The following is a 21,260-nucleotide window of genomic DNA, read 5'->3' as shown; positions in this document are numbered from 1 at the left end:
TCGATGGAGGGTAAAATCAAAAGGCGCCTGTGTGCTCTGCGATGTCGGTGCACATTGGAGATCTCGAGGTTGTTCAAACTGTTCCGGCGCCACCACTAGGCACCTCTTTTTTCTTTCACTCCGACCTTCCTCCCTTCCCTTACCGTGCGGTTAAGGTGTCCACCGAGATATGTGAGATAGTTCCTGAGCCCTTTTCCCTCCTTCATAAACAAACAAAAATCTCTTCTAATCCTTCCATTGGTTCTGAGATAAGGAAAGGCACATACTTCCTCAATTTTTACATGGACGCCACCGGCTACTCGAAGCGAGATTGAGGTGTGTATTGAAGCAGTGAGCCAGTTACACTTGCTACGGGACGTTTCACACTCATACACAGATACACACCACTGAAACCCGGGGTGTGTGGTTAGAAGTGCTTTCACACTGAAAAAACAGCCGTAGTGTTCCCCCTCCTACTTTCTGCACGTGGCAGCGAGCGTGGCTCGGCTTGAGCCAGTAGGCAGGTCCATGCACTTTCCTTTTCCTTCTTCCTCTCAGCAACATCAGTCAGTCAGTAGAGCTGCCGGAATTTCATGCTTAATCACAAAACGCAGCTTCTAGCACCTTTCGCTGATGGCCAGAATGTGCAAATTGTTAACAGTCTAACGGGATTTACAGGGGAAACAGCCTAAGGAGAGCTAGCCAAAATGGCAGTCCGACCTCTGACCATCAGCACAACAATCTCCAATAAGGAAGGCCGTCAGGCAAGGAGACACGATCTCGCCAATGCTGTTCACCGCATGTTTACAGGACGTATTCCGAGGCCTGAATTGGGAACAGTTGGGAATAAGAATAAATAGAGAATACCTAAATAATCTACGATTCGCTGATGACATTGCCTTGCTGGGTCACTCAGAAGGTGAACTGCAAATCATGATCAATGAGTTAGACAGGCAGAACAGAACGATGGGTCTAAAAATTAACATGCAGAAAACCAGGGAAATGTTCAACAGCCTAGCAAGGGAACAACAGTTCACAATTGGCAGCGAGAGCCTGGAAGTTGTGACGGAATTCGTCTACTTAGGGCAGGTAGTGACAGCTGATCCGGATCACGAGAGGGAGATAACTATAGAAGGATAAGAATGGGGGGGGGGGGGGGCGGAAGCGCATATGGCAAGTTCTCGTAGATCATGAGTGGCAGTTTACCAATTTCCCTCAAGAGAAAAGTGTACAACAGCTTTATCTTACCGGCACTCACATACGGGGCAGAAACGTGGAGGCTAACGAAAAGAGTTCAGCTTAAGTTAAGGACAACGCCGCGAGCCATGGAAAGAAAAATGATAGGTGTAACGTTAAGAGACCGAAAGCGGGCAGAGTGGGTGAGGGAACAAACACGGTTTAATGGCATCCTAGTCGAAATCAAGAGAAAGAAATGGGCTTGGGCAGGGCATGTAATGCGAAGGCAAGATAACCGCAGGTCCTTAAGGGTAATGGAGTGGATTCCAAGAGAAAGTAAGCGTAGCAGGGGGCGGCAAAAGGTTATATGGGTGGATGAGATTTAGAAGTTTGCAGGCAAACAGTGGATGCAGCTCGCAAAGGACAGGATTAATTGGAAAGAGATGGGAGAGGCCTTTGCCCTGCAGTGGGTGTAGTAAGGCTGATGATGATGATGATAACGATCTCGCGCTGTGCGCTCGCGGTGCGGCTGCCGTTACTGTCCACCTTGCTCGTTACAATCACCGCCGGCTGAAGGCGAAGCCATCCTGGCAAGTCAGAGAGACAACAAAACACACGGGTCATCGCACGGCTTCAAGCGGGACACATGAACAGCATCGCGGTTACATCGGCATTGAACTGTCACGGGTCTACAATGTAGTTCGCCGAGGAAATGCGCTCTACGACGCGATAAAGTCCGTGACACTTGGGGAGAAGCTTTAAAGAGAGGCCTCGTGTGGTAGAAGGCACGCGTAGCCAGACGAGAGACGGGTAAAAAACTGTCGGCAGTGTGGGTGGTGTCGAAGCAGAATTTTTGACACCCCTGCTCGCCGGACGTTAACGACCGAGCTAGCTGACGACACTCTTCGGCATGCTAGGAAGCTTCTGAAATGTTGGTGCACTCAGACTCGTCAGGCCGGTAAGGAAGCGCAGTATCTAGCTGTGAGGAAGGCTCTCGCCCGCAGAGGAGAAAAAACACTTAGAAGCCAGTGGTGGTCTGCGTGGCGGTGCTGTAGGCGTAGGTGATGAAGGGGAGGACCCTGTCCCAGTCGGAATGGTCGGAAGGCACGCACGTGCACAGCATATCGCCCAAGGTGCGGTTAAACCATTCCGTCAAATGCTAGTCTGCGTATGGTAGGCCGTTGCGGTATGGTGAGCGACCTTGCATTGCCTGAGCATAGATCCCACGACCTCGGACAGAAAGACGCGCCCGCGGCCGCTCAGCAGTTCCCGCACTCAGCAACCCAGCGGTTGCCAGCATCAGTGTAAGGAAGCGGTCCGTAGAGGTCAATCCCAAAAGGTCAAAAGGCGGAGAATGGCAAGGGAGAGGCTGCATCAGGCCGACTGAGTGGTGAGGATCGGGCTTGCGATGCTAAACAGGCAGGCAACGAGCGGACGTACTTGCTGACGTAGGTGAATATCTCTGGGTGGTCCCCAGGTGGTAGAAATTATCCGGAGACCTCTCCTGCGGTACATCTTTCTTCTTTAACTCCTGCTTTATCTCTTCCCTTATGGAGCGGGTCAGGTGTCCACCGAGATATGTGAGACAGTTACTGCGCCATTTACTTTCCTCATAAACCAATTTTCATTTTATTAGGCAAGTAAAACTTTCGGTTCAAAAAATAAAAAAAAAACATATATCCATGACTCGAAGACGAACTCGCGGTGGCACGAGCCGGTCAACTTCAAAGACCACGGCGCGAGGCGACTAGGCTACGGCTGCAGCCGAACACGACTCGTATTAAACTGCAGCACACACTCGCGCTGAGCACTGCAGAGCGTCGTCGTCAACTTCTATCTGCGACGCGGAAAAGAGCGAACCAATGTTTCGCTGCGTGTTGCCAGTGGTTAGGAACGGCGCCCCCAGGAACCGGATCTGCGTCTATAGAAAGAGGTAGTTGCTGCGCCGAGCTCTGCGCATCGCCGCGGCCTACCTCCGTTGCATCGCTAGACTAAGATAGTTTATAGTTTGTGGGGGTTTAACGTCCCAAAGGGACTCAGGCTATAAGGGACGCAGCAATGAAGGGCTCCGGAAATTTTGACCACCTGGGGTTCTTTAACGTTCACTGACATCGCACAGTACACGGGCGTCTTAAATCTCGCTTCCATCGAAATTCCGTGCACCGGCGCAGCCGGCATCGAGCCCGCATCTTTCTGGCCAGCAGTCGAGCGCCACATCCACTCAGTCACCGCGGCGGTTACTAAGATAGTAATAGTCGTGTACTAGTTAAAGTGGGTATAACCATTACGATATCATAGTATGGTAATGAGCATTATTTGCAGCAAACATACAAAGTCCACATGTAATACATAAGTGGAGACAGGAAACTTGGCTTAGTTAAGTGACACTGAATATAAAGATTAATTACCGTAATTAATCAGTTGATATGTTGGTATAGCAACAGAAAACTACGAATGCTGAACTCGTGACGCGACCTTCAGCTTCACCTTGAAAAAGAATTTAGCGAAATGTGGCAATGGGTGCACGGATGCCATCATGTACGGTACAATGCAGTGCAAGTCACGTGACAGCACGAAGTCAATCGGCGCGCTGAAAAGGCGCCTACTGAGGGTGCCCTCGCCAGAGACTGCAGTGGCATGGACGTGAATGAAGACGCAGGCGCTTCGGCGAGGTCCGGTGCTCGCAGTTGTCCGGAACGCACTCACCGTTACGGACGCCAAGCCGCGTCTAGTTGCCCGATACATCACAGCTTCCGCTCTCTAACCAGGTTCAACAGTAGTTAAACCACAACTAATTTTTCTCAAAACCAGTTTAGACTCCATTGATTCTGGGGGAAGGAGACGGGCATAACTGACACTTCTGAGTCAGTGGACACCTCATTCGCGCATTGTGGTATGTGGCGGTGGTGTCCGTCTGCAAAAATTCAAGGGGGCCCTTTCTTGACCTAAAGTGTGGTGAGGCGAAAGCCTTTAACGCGGTGCTGCTGCTTGTGCCGCTGATGTGTGGTGAAGATGTTGATTAAAGGCTACACAATTGTTGGCTTCACATAAAGAGTGCACAATTGTTCGCTTCACGACACTTTCGCTGACGTTCATTAGCGCGCGCACGCTCGGTTGCTGGAGACACAGGAGAGCGTTTAGGCGGCATCCTTCCGGATCGGCATAAAGGAGGCGTCTGGCAAGATTGCCTGGGGAGCGCTCTTCTCGAATAATGGAGGCGCTGCTCAATTACGTCACACGCATGCGCAGTAGGCTGAAGAGCAGGTGCATTGTCTGCTAGAGCCTTGCGTATGCGCAGTGCATTGTCGTATACTGAGTTCCGGAGTGACGACATAATACACCAACAACCAGTATTACTAAATAACTGAGACTGAGAAAAGAAAGAAAGAAACAGGTGCCGTAGTCGAAGGCTCCGAAAAAACATTAGAGGGCACTGCGGCAACCGCCTTGGAGTAGTCAGAAAGCATTGACGCCTCCTCGGCACTCGTCGTCTCTATTTGCTCCTCTTTGCCTCTATTTGCTCCTCTTTGCGTCTATTTGCCCCTCTGCATCTATTTCCCTGTTTTGCCTCTATATTCTCTTTCCTCTTATGCATGCAGTTCTCTTACCCCCTTCTATGCCCATCACTGTACGTTCGATTCGCGTTACTCATCACCCCAATCCAGAATCATACGTCACTGATTGGCACCTAATTCAAACCTAATTCACATTTAGTTCAATGCATTCACATTTGATTCACTTTAATTCACACTCAACTAACTACAATTCACAATTAACTCACAATTGGTTCCCTTAATTCACATTTAATTTCGTCAATTTACAATTATATTACCCAATCCACAATCATATGTAACTCACTTGCACTTATTTCAAACTTAATTAGCATTTATTTCACTGCATTCATATTTGATTCACTTCACTCCACACTCACCTAACCATAATTTACGCATTGATTCACAATAACTTCACTTCATTTGCATTTAAATCATTAGATTAGCACCTAATTCATTTCATGTACGATTAATTGCTTTTATTCACAACTATACCACTCCAATCCAGTCACTCAATGCTTGATTAAGCAACATTGCAATCATTATGAACCACATCAAGTATGCTTAATTCGCCTTAATTCACAATGAATGCACATTAATTCATCTATATTCACATTTGATTCACCCTTATTCACACTCACCTAGTCATAACTCACAATTAGTCCACTTGATTCGCATTTAAATCATTTGATTCACTGTTAACTGCATTGTTCACAATTATACCATTCTATTCTAGCTACTCAATTATTCATAAAGTAAAACTGCAATCACATTGAAGCACATCAAGGATGCTTAATTCGCCTTAATTCACAATGAATGCGCCTTAATTCATCTACATTGACTGTCACATTATCATGTTAATTGATTGGATTCGAGTAACTCCACATCACATCGACGCATCAGAATTAAAGTTCCCGACATTCAAATTGGCGCCACTCATTGGCTCTGCCCACCCTTCCGGTCACCTGTTCCAACACGTGGTACGTGACATGGTATTGCACTTCCTGTGATTTAAATTTCGCGCAACTCGTTCTCGACCACGCCCACTTTTGGTCACTTTTTGGCTCTAATTACCTAGTGCTCCGATCGTCACCAAATTTTTCCATCGCATGCTCACATCATCTTCCTTCGATTATAACCACTTATTAGAAGTTCTCGCTGTTTAGTTCCCCACAATGGCCGCACCCGTTTGATGACACGAAACCGCCGACATAGCCTAGTAAACCTTTCGCTTTAATAATTTCGACCACCTGGGTATTTTTAACGTGCGCTGACATCGCACAGCACGCGGGCGCCTGTTGCGTTTCGCCTCCATCGAAACGCGGCCGCCGGGCTCCGGTTCGAACCTGGCTACTCCCGATCAGTGGCCGAGCGGCCTAACTACTGAGCCACCGCGGCGGGTGAGGAATGCGAAAGCATTTGTTTTGAGGAGAGGAAAGGCCTTTGAGAGAAGGAAAAAATTGAAAATTGTTTTCGGGGAAAGTAAATGGCGCAGTATCTGTCTCACATATCAGCGGACACCTGAACCGCGCCGAAAGGGAAGGGATAAAGATGAGAGTGAAAGAAAAAAAGGAAGAAAGAGGTGCCATAGTAGAGGGCTTCGGAATAATTTTGACCACCGGGGGATCTTTAACGTGCACTGACACTGCACAGCTAACGCGCGGCTCAGCGTTTGGCCTCCATCGAAACGCTGCCGTGTTCCAATACTACCTTTTCACTTGCTCACCTCATGCACCGGCTCACTTCCTTGTCTCCTCTTTGCACACAGAGAGAGCGAATAACTTTCATCGAAGAAAAAAAAAAGAAATTGTGGTGGAGGCCTAAGCCCTCGATGGGAGGGAGAGAAACATCACTGCTCGAGTGGTAGACGAAAAAACGCTTATTAGGCGAAGACCCCCATATTCACACCATTAAGTCTCATGACACTTATATAAGCCAATTACGAAGTGCACAACTAAAAAGACAAGACAATCCACTCAACTTAATAAAGAATGAAAACCATCTAAACAACGCGTACTGATTTTAACGCGACAGCGTTAAGGAGCTCGTGTAGCAGTGTCGGCGTAGGCGGTGTCGGCCGTGAGCGAAAAATCCTCCTCCTCGCAATGTACGCCACTGCCCCAACAGATAACGTGGCTCCTTCGCTCACTCAAACCCCCTCTCCCCCGCGACTCGGCGCGCGGCGAGCACTTCCCCTCGTTTCTCTCCCACTAACCCCCACCCCCAGCGCAGCGATCATCCTCTCAGAAGAGAGACAAATGCACGCACTGTGTCCCCCTTTCCACTACCAACAAGAATCAACTCGCGCGACGGCACCGCCTCCCGCTCGTCTCGTTCGAGCACAGTGGGGCCGTGCGGGCACTCAGGAATCACGCGTTGAGTGGGGAACAACGCAGCGCACATCCAAACAGAGTTCACCAAGAAGCTTGCGGCTCGCTGCCCGTTCGTTCGGCGCAGAAGCTATGCTGGGTGTGCTCCCTGTGTGCGGCTCTAGCTGCTCGGCTCCCGAGGTGGGACACGACCGCCCGTGACAACTGTGGACGGCAGGAATCACGGCTGACCCCCCCAACCCGGATCCGTCTGGACCTCGGAGCCAGACGAACACTTGGCCGCCGTCTCAACCGAGGATGCTCTTCGCTTGCGCGCGCGGGCCCCGCGCTGCCCAGGTGTTGTTTTGGACGTCCCATATGCTGTGCCGCATCCCGGCCGGCCTTCCCCCTCCAGTGCCCCTTCCCCACCCCAGACCCGCCTCCTCTAATGTATTCTCTCATCCCCCTACCCAGCGAAGCCCAGTTGTAGTGACCCATTCCATGGAGGCAATTACCGGGCTGAGCTATCCCATATTTCCCCCATCCCCACCCCGCCGTACCTCCACCAACCGAGAATCACAATATATATATATATATATATATATATATATATATATATATATATATATATATATATATATATATATATATATATATATATATATATATATATATATATATATATATATATATATATATATATATATATATATATATATATATATATATATATATATATATATATATATATATATATATATATATATATATTCGTTGGCGTCGGGTTTGTCGAGAACGATATGCCGACGAACTACGACAGCAACTTGAGTCCCGCGCGTTTCGGCAAGGCGCCTGGCAGCGTTTCTACGCGGTTTGCCGCTCCGCGCGTTCGTTTCACTGTACGTAGCAGAGCGATTTGTCTAACGGGCAAGGCATCGCGCCGAACGGGCGATGGCGTTCCGTGGAAGAGTCAGTCGCAGTGCTGCAACACGCTGTCTCGTTCCACTCTTAAAGGCGAAGCTTAAAGGGCACTGCACGATCACTTTTTTCCCGCATGCGCACGCGTCCTTGCGGACATGCGCACGGCCGCGCCAGGGCGTGTTGCGGGTGAGGTGCTGTACGGTCAGGTTTGCAGCATGCGACCGAGCGGACGACTCCGGCGTTCTGATTGACACGCTCGTCAGTGCCGCCCGTGCGGCAGCACAGGCATGTGCCGTAGCAAAACACGAACATACCTTGCCGTACAAATACACACACATTGATATGGTGGCTCACCCGAGACATGTTTGGCTGTGAGATTTTTCGTAGCTGGTAGAACCGCGATCGGCTGTGACAGCCATGAATCTCGGCGCGGCCGATTCTGACGTCCACGAATGAAGTCGCAACAAACTTTGCAACACCGCAGGCGAGGTTCTCAAACAGCATCGCGGGAAAAGATTAACGTTTGCGCTATTTATACTTCAGAAATTGATAAAAGGCATCACAGCGCGATCGTGACACAACTTGCTCGACCGCTAGTCGGCTAGACTCCGCTGAAGACCACCCATATATGCAACCGTTCTAACTAAGATCTAAGGCTCTCGGCTCCTATTTGAAGAGTGCTCCCATTGAAAGTTACGCTATACCCTAACATGCAATAACTATTTCAGAACGACGACGCGATTCGTATCACAAATGGTCGGAGCCAAGGACACGGGATTAGAACAAGCTATAGGTTAGCAGTACACATTCGATCGTTTGAAATTATAACAGGGAAATTCACACAGCTGAGACAAGGCACAGGTGAAATCATCAGTTATTCAAACTAGCACACCGCAGTCTTTTTACATGTATTTTAATTGCCTTTATTTTGTAGCTTTTCCATTAATCCATGCACACTTTAGTCGACAGTAACAATGTCAAGTAAACAGGCCTCCTTGCTGTCTCCCCACTTAACTGTTATTGCAAAAAACACTTCTCTATTCGTCGATATATGTAGTGTGTATCTGAATTGTGCATGTATTAACAATTTCATATTTTAGTACTCTGCGGTCCAATACGAACCCAAGCACACAAGAATATAACAACATTCCCAGTAATTTGGAATATGTAAAATCAGTTGTAACTGCAGCAGTTGTGCATTTCACAGAAGAGTGACCGTGCAACAGCGCTGCTTTCTCTCTGTAATGTTATTCAGTCCGTTAGAAAAGGAAAAATTGAAATAGCACAGTCTGGTGACAATTTAAGGGGCTAAGCCATCTATCACTGCGCTGAAATGCACAGCTTTGTTTTTTCAGTGAAAGCGGGCGACCAGTTTTATTTTAGCAGTCATTCCTTATCTCATATTGCAATGACAATTGCACAAGCTAAAATGCAGCAGTGCAAACAAGCCTGGAGAGTTGTGCTCAGAGCCAGTCAATGGTGACACATGCAGAAACAAGCTGGCATGTTATTTATACAACTCCAAAAAATTCTGAAGGTCCCCATGTGAGTGAAAACAATGTGGTTGCTTAGTACTTAGAAAAAGGCATGCAATTAAGCCTTTTACCTTCAGTGTGAACATAACATGATGTGGGAGTTGGTAAACTGGCTTACATCTGGACAGCTCCTGGTTGAGGTTGGGGAAGAATACTTCATATATTCAGGGAAACAGGATGCACTGACCATGCATAGTGGTTATCTCAAGCAGAATCTGTAGTAATATGTTTACAATGTGAAAGCTGTGTTGCAGCAAAACACAATGAAATAAAAAATAAGCATATATGTGTGTGTAGGACATACATGCGTATATCCTCTCAGATAGCTTTACAGTAATGTTTAATATTCTTTTCTGAGTAGAAAACAAATGAGGGATCGTAACAGTGATTCTAATTCCCAGAACACCAGATAAAGGTGAGCATTTTCTGCACAACTTGTCATGTATAAAATTTTTGACCATGCTAGCTGTTGTTATTAGTAACATCTTCTGCAAATTAAAGCTTATTTCATTTCTTGAACTCATATTTTCTAGCGCTTAGTGAACACAAGGGACAAGAACACAAATACACAGGACGTACGCTAGTCTTCAACTGTCGTTTAATCGAAAAAACATTCAATATAAGACATCTCAAATGCTGAGATTCACACACGCGCAGTAGCAACGCCACTGCGTTCTGTCTTTTTCTGCGTTCTGTCTTTTTAGCATACATTGACCAACGCATGGTCGCGAGGATTAACACTGACAAAGTTAAACGCATTTTTAGATATGTTGATGACTACCTTGTAGTAATGAATCTAACACAGTCTGACAAACCGAACGATGTGGTGAAAAATGTGCTTGATGTTTTTAATTCCTGTAGCCTGGGTCTAGCCTTTACAACCGAAATTCCAAACGACGAGAGGCTGCAGTTCCTTGATATATGCATTAGGTTTGAAAAGGCACGTGTTTGCTGGATGTACCAGCCGAGAATAAAAAAAGAAATTCTCAGTTATCAATCGGCGCACTCTAAACTTGTAAAAAGGGGTATTGCCATGAATGCCTTCCGCGCTGCTCTCAACAAGTCGTGCGAGCATTGCATCACAGAAAGTGTGAGACTGCAAAAGCTTCGCCTAGAGAACGCCGGGTTTCCAGAGGAAACTCTGACACCTGTTGCGGAAAAGCTGCTGAAGGAAGTGAGAACTGGGAAGCAACATAACCGTGACGATCCCCAGCGGCGGACTCAGCTTGTGGCTATGCCGTATGTTCACAGCATGTCGCACCGTCTAAAAAAGGTGGCGAAAAAGTGTGGCGTCGATCTTGTTGTGACTGCCCCAAAGAAACTAGTGCGCTTGTGCCCACTCGTGAACAGCGAGGCAAGGAAGCCAATGTGCACTAAGAACCACCAAAGGAAGTTCGTACCATGCAAAATGGGTGTTGTCTATAAAATCCCGCTCACTTGTGGCAAAGCTTATATAGGGCAATCAGGAAGATGCGTTAATGGAAGGCTGAGAGAGCACCGCTTGGCAACAGAATCCTTATCGGCGGGGGGGAATCTCGCGGTGCACTGCAAACGCTGTCTCATCGAACGGTACCCTGGCGACCCTGACCCTGTACCCTGCACACCAATCTTGCATGAAACAAGCATTCTAGGAACACTAAAACGCAATCGGAACGGGAAATTTTCGAAGCTATGTGCATTGATAAAAAGGTGCAAAATGTGTCAGCACCCCATCTGTTTATCTATCACAAAAAGAATTGCTGTTCTTGAAACGTGGCGTTGCTACTGCGCGTGTGTGAATCTCAGCATTTGAGATGTCTTATATTGATTGTTTTTTCGATTAAACGACAGTTGAAGACTAGCGTACGTCCTGTGTATTTGTGTTCTTGTCCCTTGTGTTCACTAAGCGCTAGAAAATATGAGTTCAAACAATATCCAACGAGCCGAAGTTTCTGCCTGACTAAATATTTCATTGCCATTTTTAGGTATATCTTTTGTTAAAATGGCTTACTCGTAAACCTAACTGCTTGAAGATCTTTGCCAAGGCTATGCCCACTTTTCGGCTTCATACAGGGAGAGTATGTGAATTTAAACAGTTCTAGAAGGGCTGCATGTATTAGGGAAACAAATGTCTTGTTTTGTGGCCTCTTTTTTTCAAAATAATACACCAAAATGATAATCCTCCTTAGGGCTTTATATGAAAACGCTTGTTACTAAGGTAAGGAAAACAGCAACTCTATGAATGAATTAACACTGAGTACAGGTTTGTTCCCTTCCGTGCGTTTCACTGCCGTCAATGTAAGAAATAACATTCACACGCAAAATTCACAGCAGCTGTGATCAGACTCCATTCATGACAACAGAACTATCAGTGAAATTTAGCTATATTGTAGAGGAGAAAGAGGCACTCTTTTATAAACACTGTAAATGCTGGCCTCATAATGTACCTGGATGGCCATTCTAGATGAGGTTAAGGATCAAATGACACATGTGCATAAAAGTCACATGCAGAAACACATGCACATAGCATTTTAACCACATCACATAATGGAAGTCTCCACATTGCTTCGCTTGAAGCAGGGTAGGATACAAGCTTAAAGGAAATACTGACACATATCAGCTCGCAATGGAAACGGGTATGGCTGACATTAAAAACTATTAATGCAGTCCTTTTAACTTTGCCAAATAGGCCATTCCCGAGTATGCAGACGGTTGTTCTGGAGGGTTGGAATGTTGATATTGATATTGGGATGGCAGGCCATATAGCAATCAATGAAGACTAGTTAAATGAAACAGTGAAAGGAAGCAACGCAGCAATGCGGGCTAGTTGGTTGCACATTTGATAGGAATAACGCACTACACACAGATGAGAACCGACAACTAAAAATGACGGATACAGGACAAGTGTGCACTAACCACTAAAATCTATTCTGGTACGAGGGCACATAAATACATTTCATGCACATGCTCAAAACAATCAATGCATTGCCACCGGCTGTGTCGCACACTCCTTCGTTTCTTGATTAGATCTAACTCCTCACTTGATAACAACACCGAGGGTGTGCTTATGCACTCATATTCACCTGCCTCCCGTATCTCAAATGCCTCTTTTTTTTCTTCCCTTACATGAGCTAAAATTGTAGGCTGTTCAAAGTAAAGTGAACATTTGTGATTTGCACAATGGGGGAGGGGGGGGGGAGGCTTGTCCTGTGTCCATCGTTTCAGTTGTCGGTTTTTCTCCGTGTGTAGCGCATTAATCCCATCAAGTGAAACGAAGGTGATTAATGAATGTAAGAAAAAGGGAAGGGCCAAGTACAATACCTTTGAGGTTGCCCGAGATTCCAAAAAAAGAAAGGCAGGATGACCAAACGTTATCATGGGCCAACTGCTGTTAACTGGTTAGGATCACTTAAATCCCACTCAGAACAGTACGATGCAAGACATTATTTGATAAAGGATTTTATCACATGCTTTCTCAAGGAAACTAAGGAGCAAGTGTATGTCATGAAGAACGAAGGTTGGCTATCACAGGAATTCGTTTCAAAAAGCGCACCGACCAGGAAGGAACAATTTAATGGGCCACAACAATTTAGCAGTGTGAGAGTATATAGTATTTTTCACGATTGGGAACCCATGCTAGTCATAGAAATGGTGCAATGATTTAGTGCTTGTGACATTATCAGAGCTAAAAAATTTAACACATTCTGCTGTACATAGCCATGCTTCGTTAATATCCACCCTGTGATATGATGGCTTGAATTATGGACAGATTTTCTCGGGATGAAACGTTATCAAAGCATGCATGCCTTAACGTGGAAACTTGCTGTTTGGACAAATGACAGGGCTTAAATGCGCAAAGCCAATTGGGACCCACGTATTTTTGTCGTGTAATATGGACTGCAATGCGAACGTCGACTGTGGTAGCCAGATACTATAACATAGTGCAAGGACTGTTAGAAGTGTTTGGCAACAAATATAGACTGAATCATATGGCTGTTGCACACTGGACTTGCCCTCATACCACTTACAGCATAGCGTCCAGTTTGTGTTAAACATTGAACTGCCAGGCACGCCGACACACTCCGCTTGCATTTGCTGACTGACAAAGCACTTCTCTTTCTGGTGTCAAAATCATTGGCACTGAAAGACTCGGCGACTCATTTCCTGGCGCACTTTGTTCACTGCACAAATATATAATTAAGCAGCTTGCTAACTGCATAACCTTTTTGTTATAATTTCATAGATGTTTACTTGCAACACTAATGTTTTTTTTTAAACAGAGCACACGGCAAGAAAAAGACCTACTCGAGTTAAAGCATTTCGGCCACGAGAGTTCAGCACAGGTGCAAAGCAGGGAATCTGCAAATACAATCCAAGCAGTAACGAAATGGTTTGAAATAAAATGGGATCTCAACCTAAACAGGTCGATGGCTGCACCGGCACAGTACGACTTTCAGAAACGGCTCAATGTCAGCATTGCAGGACCAACCACAGTGCAATAGCGCATAGCACGTTTTGAAAGATCAAAATAAACCTTGTTAACGTGGTTTTGGCAATATGCACAAATGTGGCCCTGTCATGAGCATACGGCAAAGGTGAACAGATGTGCGTCTACAGAAACCTATAGCTGAGCATTGTGGAAGGTGCAAACAAGCATCTACATTCAAGCAAACAAATTTACAAATGCAGCAAATGTAAAGAAGGCGAAGGAAATCTAGGAAGCATTCCACATTTCTGAAAAATACATTCTCATTCTCACAAACACAGCAGATGCATGTGCATTGATGAAATATGGTTTTAAAGGCTTCGAGAATGTCTCACACAAGCTGGTACAGCTTACTTAGGAAGCGCTAGTTAACAGCTGTTCGACACCAATAAAGCCAAGTTGTTGAGCATCTCGGCAACTGCAGTGTAGTGAAAGCAACAATAAATATGGGATCAGGTGCTTATTCAAAGAGTAAAGTTTCTATCCCGATTCTCATGGCTCACGGAGCACTTCGTGATTGCTGCATTCTACCAATAGCCAAGGCAACCATGATAATGGACTTAATATTGCAAGCATTTGTCTAAAATGCATTTTCACTGCACGCTGCTAAGCAAAAAATAAATTGTAATCACAGCAGTTTACTGCAAACGCTTTTCATTTTTAATCACGATTCACTGCTATGGAAAACTATTTGTACAGATCTGATCCAGAACCGAAGTGTTCATATTAATAAGGCACAATTGTATATGAGCTACTTGCTTTGAAAAGCTTAAGCATCTGATGTGGCCGTTTTTGGCATCAGATGAATTGCTCATGAAAAAGAGGTGCATTAGTGGGCCCACATTAAAGACTTCTGCATTGTGAAACACCGGTGAATGAGTTGTGACAATGGTTTTTGTTCGTACATAAGTGTTCCTGATCTGGTGATACATTACAACCCAAACTTAACACTAATGCTTTGGCTCAGACCATGATCACATGCAGGGGAGGCTGGATTCATTCAATTTGTTACGCAAATATTTACTACAGATATGGGCCCGCGCAGCCAGCAGGAAATAAAAGCAAGACTCTCCATATGTGAGAGCTGCTAAGCACACCGATGTTTTCACGCAGATTTCACAGTGCCGCCAGCTTACCATCGTAGTCCGGCCACTCATAGTCACAAATTGCACATTATGGAGCACAATGCGGCAGATTGCTGACGACGCGTCTGTAGTCCCGGTAGAAAACAGCCCAACGGCTGCCCAGTCAAAAAAAACCATTGGGTCCAATTGAAGTTTCCAATGGGACCCATTGGACCCAAATGGTCAGCCAATGGGACCCATTGGACCCAAATGGTCAGCAGAGTACTGCACAGAGTACTGCACATGCAGAGTACTGCACAAAATAGTCAAATATTAACAATTTATAAACAAAATCGCAATACTTAATTTTAAAAATGTATTAAAAATTTTGTTGCTGTTAATCACTTTCAAAAGTTTTACTCTCGAAAATAAAATGATTCCTCAGTTTCGTATCACCACAACAGTGTTTGTGTGATGGCGCGCGCAGTCAGCGTGGTCGACATGGTCGTGGACTCGTGGTGGCATGGTTCTTGCGCTGCAGTACAGGGCTCTAGGTGTAGTACTAGGATACCTGTGTGCGTGATGTCTTCGAGTGCGCCTGATTTTGCGTACGTCAGGTATAAAGACATTATAAGCTGTGCGGTGGTGCCCGTCACGGATGTGAAGGACTTTGCACCTGAAAATGCCCAAGACTTTTGATTCGCGAATCTATCATCAGGTGAAGTGGACAGATGCCGAGGGAGAAGCAGACTTTTATCCGGCCCGCATTCTCATGCTTGGAGGTAATTACCTGCACTTTTCACTGTTAACTTTGTGTGATATGTGTGTGCCTGATGCAAATGTTAAGCATTAATTGTGAAGCTGTTATAGAGCCTACGTCCGCGATCTATGCTTGGAAGCAGAGCACGTGGTCACATCTTTGTGCGCAAAACAATTAATGAATGAACGTAGTTTGATAATGGGAATAGGTAAAATGATTAAATCTTTTTTCTGCTCGTGGAGGATGGCTGCAGCTTAGGCACTTTTTCAGCATGGATGATGTGGATAATACAAATCTTCAGGAGTATACATTTATAAAAGTGCTGTATTTGCAGCGCAGGACATTACTCCTGGAATGCAGTATATTGCATTTTGCTATTAATTTGATCGCATTGCGTAATTACGAAATAAAACATAGCAAGTTCCTGTGCTGTTTTATGAATCGCCAACAACTGAATAAAAACAAGCATTCCCATGTTGCAGTTTTCATGACGCACAAATTATTGTTTCTGTTGTGACTGCTTATATCAAAACTCGCGCAGTTACTGCATTGAATGCTCATCCATAACTTGATTCCACAAAGAGCATCTTAGTGTGCAGCTTGATAGATTTCGTTTGTTCACACATTAAATCTTATTCCTTGTTATTTGCTTTTCGATCTGTAGATTCTCTGCAGCAATGCAATCTGTGTCGTGCTTCTATTTGATTGCAGGGAGCTCGCAAAAGAAATGGAGCCTTCCAGCTAGGAGCTGCAACAAGATTTGTTTCAGGACTATTTATTTATTTATTCATTCTTACACCTACATGCCCATGGGGCATTATTGTAGGGAAAGTATTTTCATGCAAATACCAATAATAAACTGCTACGATTAATAGACTGCTTGCCTCCTGACTGTTTATTAGCCATCTGTTGCCTGACAATCAGAGCAGCCCAATGAGTATCGTCCATAGAGTGGACCAGTTGGTGTCTACCAATTGGAATAGTCCAATTGGTTTTGCCCAACTGGAATAGTCTAATTGGTTTCAGCCAACTGGAAAATTCCAGTTGGTTTTGGCCAATTGGAATAGTCCAATTGGTATTTTCCAATGGTGTCGAAAACACATTTGGAAATTTCCAATTGGTAATTTCCAATTGGAATCCAATGGTTTTTTTTTTACTGGGTGTGCAGCCGAGGTCGTTTCGCATACTCAAAACACAAATTTCAGAATGGTCTCGTCGCACTCACGGCGGTTGTCTAACACAGTACACACGAACTACGATCAATATCGGTGATGGATATGCCACAGTACGACGACTTGCGCTGGCGATCACTGCAACCGCTGCAACGAATGCGACTCGCTACAGAGCTCGAAGCTGGTAAGTTCATTTCGTCACGTAGCACTCACGGCAGTTCTCAAACTCGGTACACATGCGTGCACCCGAACCAGGATCTACTGTACAGCTCAAAGTTCATTTCAGCACTCGGAAAACAAGGCGTGCGTAGTAAGCTTTTCAAACGTAACTATACTTGCAGGCGATATCACTGACTTACGAAAAAGCACTGGTTCCGATTGCAATCTCTTTCACTACACTGACGCTTGTCACTGCGCTGTGAAGCTTGCTGTATGCACAGGAAATTCACCCTGGGGAGCTGCTTCTCGGTGCTGTTCGTGAAGATCGTCGTGCGAATAAACAACACTTGAAGCTATCACAAATGGCTCCAAATAAACGTATCGCGACACGGCACTGTTACGTCTGGCGTACCTGCTCAGTCATCTCAGTGTAGACGGCGCCAAAACAACTAGGGGGAAAGTGCCTCTTGCCGCTGTTGCACACAGTAAAGCTCGAAGTCGCTGTGAACACTCGTAATAGTAACAGGCGGCCAAAAATATGTTTCTCGGCAGAGCTACTACCTACAAGGCCTGGATTTTCACTCCGCTTCGCGGGGGGCCGTCTTGCTGAGGAGGCGCGGCCTGGCGCTGGTGCGCTGCTACGTCACCGTACAGCAGCCAATAGCGTGATCCGACCATCCGCTCGTGCGGAAAATGTTGAAGTTGAACCAACTTTTGCACACAGTCGGATGCGTTCATGCGCTCCATTGTTCGGCCCTTGCGCAGCCCTTGCGCACTGTCTCAACGACCCGTGCGCATGCGGAAAAATGATCGTACAAGCCCTTTTAAGCGTCCTCCAATTTTTGTTGCAGTTGTTCTGTTCTCTTGACTATGTCTGTTGCCTTGTCGCCAGACGCACTGCTGATGCGGACGGCGTCGCATGTGTCCTCTCAACAAGTTTTACTGCGTCGAACACCCCTGCGTCCGCCCCTGTTTCTTTATACTGCGTCGCAATACGGGCACCCGTCAAGAACATCACTGATTATCCCGGTCTTTCACGGACTCCCTCGGACGCCCCTCCCATTATGAACTGGTCGCAAGTCATCTCCAGACGCGCCATAGCAGCACGCGTTCACTAATTCCCGCAGAGCTGAAACATACTCGGAAATTGTCCATCCTGGCTCTTGCCACCTGCGTTGAAAACGCTGGCGCTCGATGATGACATGTGACGGTAGGGAACAGAGTTGCTTCAGAATGACGACCGTAGCTCTTCGTCTGGGGCGTCCTGGCATGTTGCGTTCGTCGTCGTTGCAGGTGGCTGAGTAGCCTAATTTTTTCGTGCATAATAATTGACACCATCCTAATCATCGAGGGGATAAATGAGGAGTGCACCTTTATGATCTGCTGGCAGTGGCGAGCCTTCTTACAGCAACCCTTGGTACCAACTAATGAAAAACCGGGACCCAAGGCCGGCCCGGCTTCAGTATGAACGCCGGTAGAGGCTGCATGTTGAATTTCGGTATAACCGCGTGCTGAGGCATTCTAGAAAACTCTGGAGTCTTCCTCGAAGAAAAAAAGAAAAGTTACTGTTTTTATGAACGCTGACCTTCCAAGTCTACTACGCAGCGTGGAAAGGAAAGGAGAGGGCGACGGACGGTCTCCGCACCACCACTGCGCGGGCATGAAAAAATATAGGAGGCTATGGTGGAATTCTCTTGGTTCCGTTAGGCCTCGCGTCCGACCGTTGCCGCCATGCGCTTCCCACCTGTCGGGGAAGTGGACGCCGCCGTCGTACACTCGCGATTCATGTTATAAAAGACTATTTTTCATGCTGCCTCTATCATGCTGCCTCTCCATCCACCGCCGTCTAGCAAGGTGCTTAGGCTTACCTGGACAGCAGACGTTCCTCCGGTTGCTGTCGCGGTGCTGAGGTTGACTCCGATTGCCTCTATTTCGCCGGCATACCAATTCATAACACGCTGTCCGCCAGTGGCACGGCCGCCGCTCGTTCGTCCGCCCGCTGCGTTCAAGCCAATAACAGCTGGCTGTGTGCATGTCCCAGGAGCCGCATGCCTTCCATCTAAGCCATTCCCCTGCCTCGCACCTTACTGCGCCTTCCGTAACCACCTGTCTAGGTACCGAGCCGCTCCGCCCTGCAGCAGTTATGGAATCTCATGGCCCATCTTCACGCCTAGCTGTCCTCGACTCTGACTACGCGCCCCTCGACGCCCTCAGAAAGCTAGGCCACAGCGCCACAGCCAGGGTCGCCCGTTTGAGCCGTGCCTTCGGATCCCAGACGGCCCGCACGACTCTTGACTCATCCGAGTGAACGTCTAGGGGGGGGGGGGGGGAGCCCTGTAGCGACCCGCGCGGCTGGCTGTGGTGAGCTGCCAACAAAGACGAAGTATCTCCAGCATGCGCTCGAGAGAACGCTCAGGACCTGGGCCAGGGCTGGACACTACCGCCGCGGCTCCGCCGCTGTCTCCTCATTCGCTACCCTCAATAAACGTGGCCTCGGTCACCTTCCTGGGCGACATCCACAGTGGCCTTGCAGTAATATCCACCAAACTGCAAGTTCAAAACAAAGGCGCTTGAAGACCTTGTGGAACGTTAGCCACTCCCCTCGGTGCGCGAAATGCTAGGTTTGGGGGTGCAACGGATGGCAGGATAGGACCGTGGAGTTCACGCCGCATTAGGAAAAATACCTGAGGCATGCAACAGTAAAGCTTGTCAAGCGCATTAATGGTAATGCATTGTTTTTAAGCGCTTTTTCTATATACGGTGCTAGCAAAATTTTCAAGGAGAAAGTAAGCCTTGTGAGAAAGTACGCCTTTCCTGGACCGGATTTAATATTCTTCACAACGGCATTTTTTGTTTTCAGGCCAAGAACTTTTGCTAGGATGTCCGAGTATCTATTCTACATTAGAGAGAGAGAATGTGGTGTCAAAAGATTGAGGCGCATTACTCGTTTTTAACCTCAGGTATACTCAGGACTTAGATGTGTAACTATTTTTTCCTTATATTATAACACACTTTCAGTTTGTATATTATATAGACGCACTTCTACCTCCGACGGAGTTACTAGGCATATAAAATCCGATGACAAATGTTTAATTTCCTACAGAGATATTTTTGCCGTTTCCAGAGCAATTCTTGGATACAGTAAGGGCTGAATGAATTTGGCCTAACAACTCCCACGTTTAATTGCTAACTTGTTTACTTTCACAGCGAATGGAACTTTTGAATTCTCGGAAGAGGCACAGAATCACATACGTGTTTCGGCGCCGCACGTCCCCTTCTCAAACGGCGGTGACGTAAGTGCTCTGTGCAGTTAAGGTTCTAATCTCTTATGTTTAGCCTTGCTGCCATTTACTATCGGCTCATGGTAACTGAGCCTGCTTTCATCAATCCCCGTCAGAAGTCTGGGTTCCTTGGTAATAAAACTGTTAGAAAATCTGCCATTTCTCGAAATAAGTATATGCTTTGTTGCTCAACAAATATCAAGAGACAAAAAATGGGACGAAGATGTGATTTTTGTCTTGAGATCTGATACGTTGAAAGACTAATGTCCTGACGTGACACGTACTGCATACGGGACACTGTATAGAAGGACTTCGGAGAATATTTTGCACTCTGGGGTTATTTAACCTGTTCTGACTTTGGAGTGCGCATAGTGTGCATATAATCGCATTGAAATCTAAAGTCTAACGAAAACTCGTCTGGTCGGGTAGAACATTCATGTATGAAGAAAAAGGAACGCCGACCAAAAGGTTGTTGTTTAAAACGAAGACGTTTCGGCTTCCATACGGAAGCCTTGATCACTGGGCGGAAAGCCCAAAGCACGAAGCTTAAGTGCGTCGCAGTAATCGCCCCAAGCATCTTGCGTACGTAGGCGGGAGATTGCCTGCGTTGTGGTTAAGGGTTTTGTCTGTTGTTTGGATTATCAGCGACTCCAGATATCGACGTGACAGCCAATTCTTTTCTCTTGCGATGACTGATGCTTCTTCCCAAGCTATATTGTGCGTCGCGGCTTCCACGTGTTCCGCAAGTGCATTAGATGCAATCTTTTTGTTCCTGACGTCGTTCTTGTGGTCCCTCAATCGCCTTTCGAAATTCCCGCTCTCGCCGATATAGCAGTAGTCGCAGTCTGCGCAGGGAATCTTATAGATGACGCCAGGAAACTTCTCTTT

At 46.4% G+C, this 21,260-nt stretch overlaps 1 protein-coding gene and 1 long non-coding RNA gene across 2 annotated transcripts in view; one reads left to right on the top strand and one right to left on the bottom strand.

The window, feature by feature from the left end:
- The window catches only part of LOC144102540 (uncharacterized), a 62,528-nt gene extending 54,088 nt beyond the window's left edge, over positions 1-8,440 (bottom strand). Inside the window, exon 1 of the mRNA XM_077635788.1 lies at positions 8,291-8,440. Within this exon, the coding sequence (XP_077491914.1) occupies positions 8,291-8,440 (150 nt within the window). The remainder of the gene's footprint in view (positions 1-8,290) is intronic.
- Positions 8,441-15,570: 7,130 nt separating this feature from the next.
- On the top strand, positions 15,571-16,636 carry LOC144100475 (uncharacterized). The gene is made up of 2 exons (XR_013307672.1): positions 15,571-15,782; positions 16,472-16,636. It is a non-coding gene; the product is annotated as an uncharacterized LOC144100475 (long non-coding RNA).
- Positions 16,637-21,260: the final 4,624 nt, after the last annotated feature.

The sequence above is a fragment of the Amblyomma americanum genome, chromosome 8, assembly GCF_052857255.1.
Source record: "Amblyomma americanum isolate KBUSLIRL-KWMA chromosome 8, ASM5285725v1, whole genome shotgun sequence".
NCBI classification, from domain to species: domain Eukaryota; kingdom Metazoa; phylum Arthropoda; class Arachnida; order Ixodida; family Ixodidae; genus Amblyomma; species Amblyomma americanum.
The sequence above is the reverse complement of the archived record's forward strand: the minus strand, read 5'-3'. Positions and strand labels throughout refer to the sequence as shown.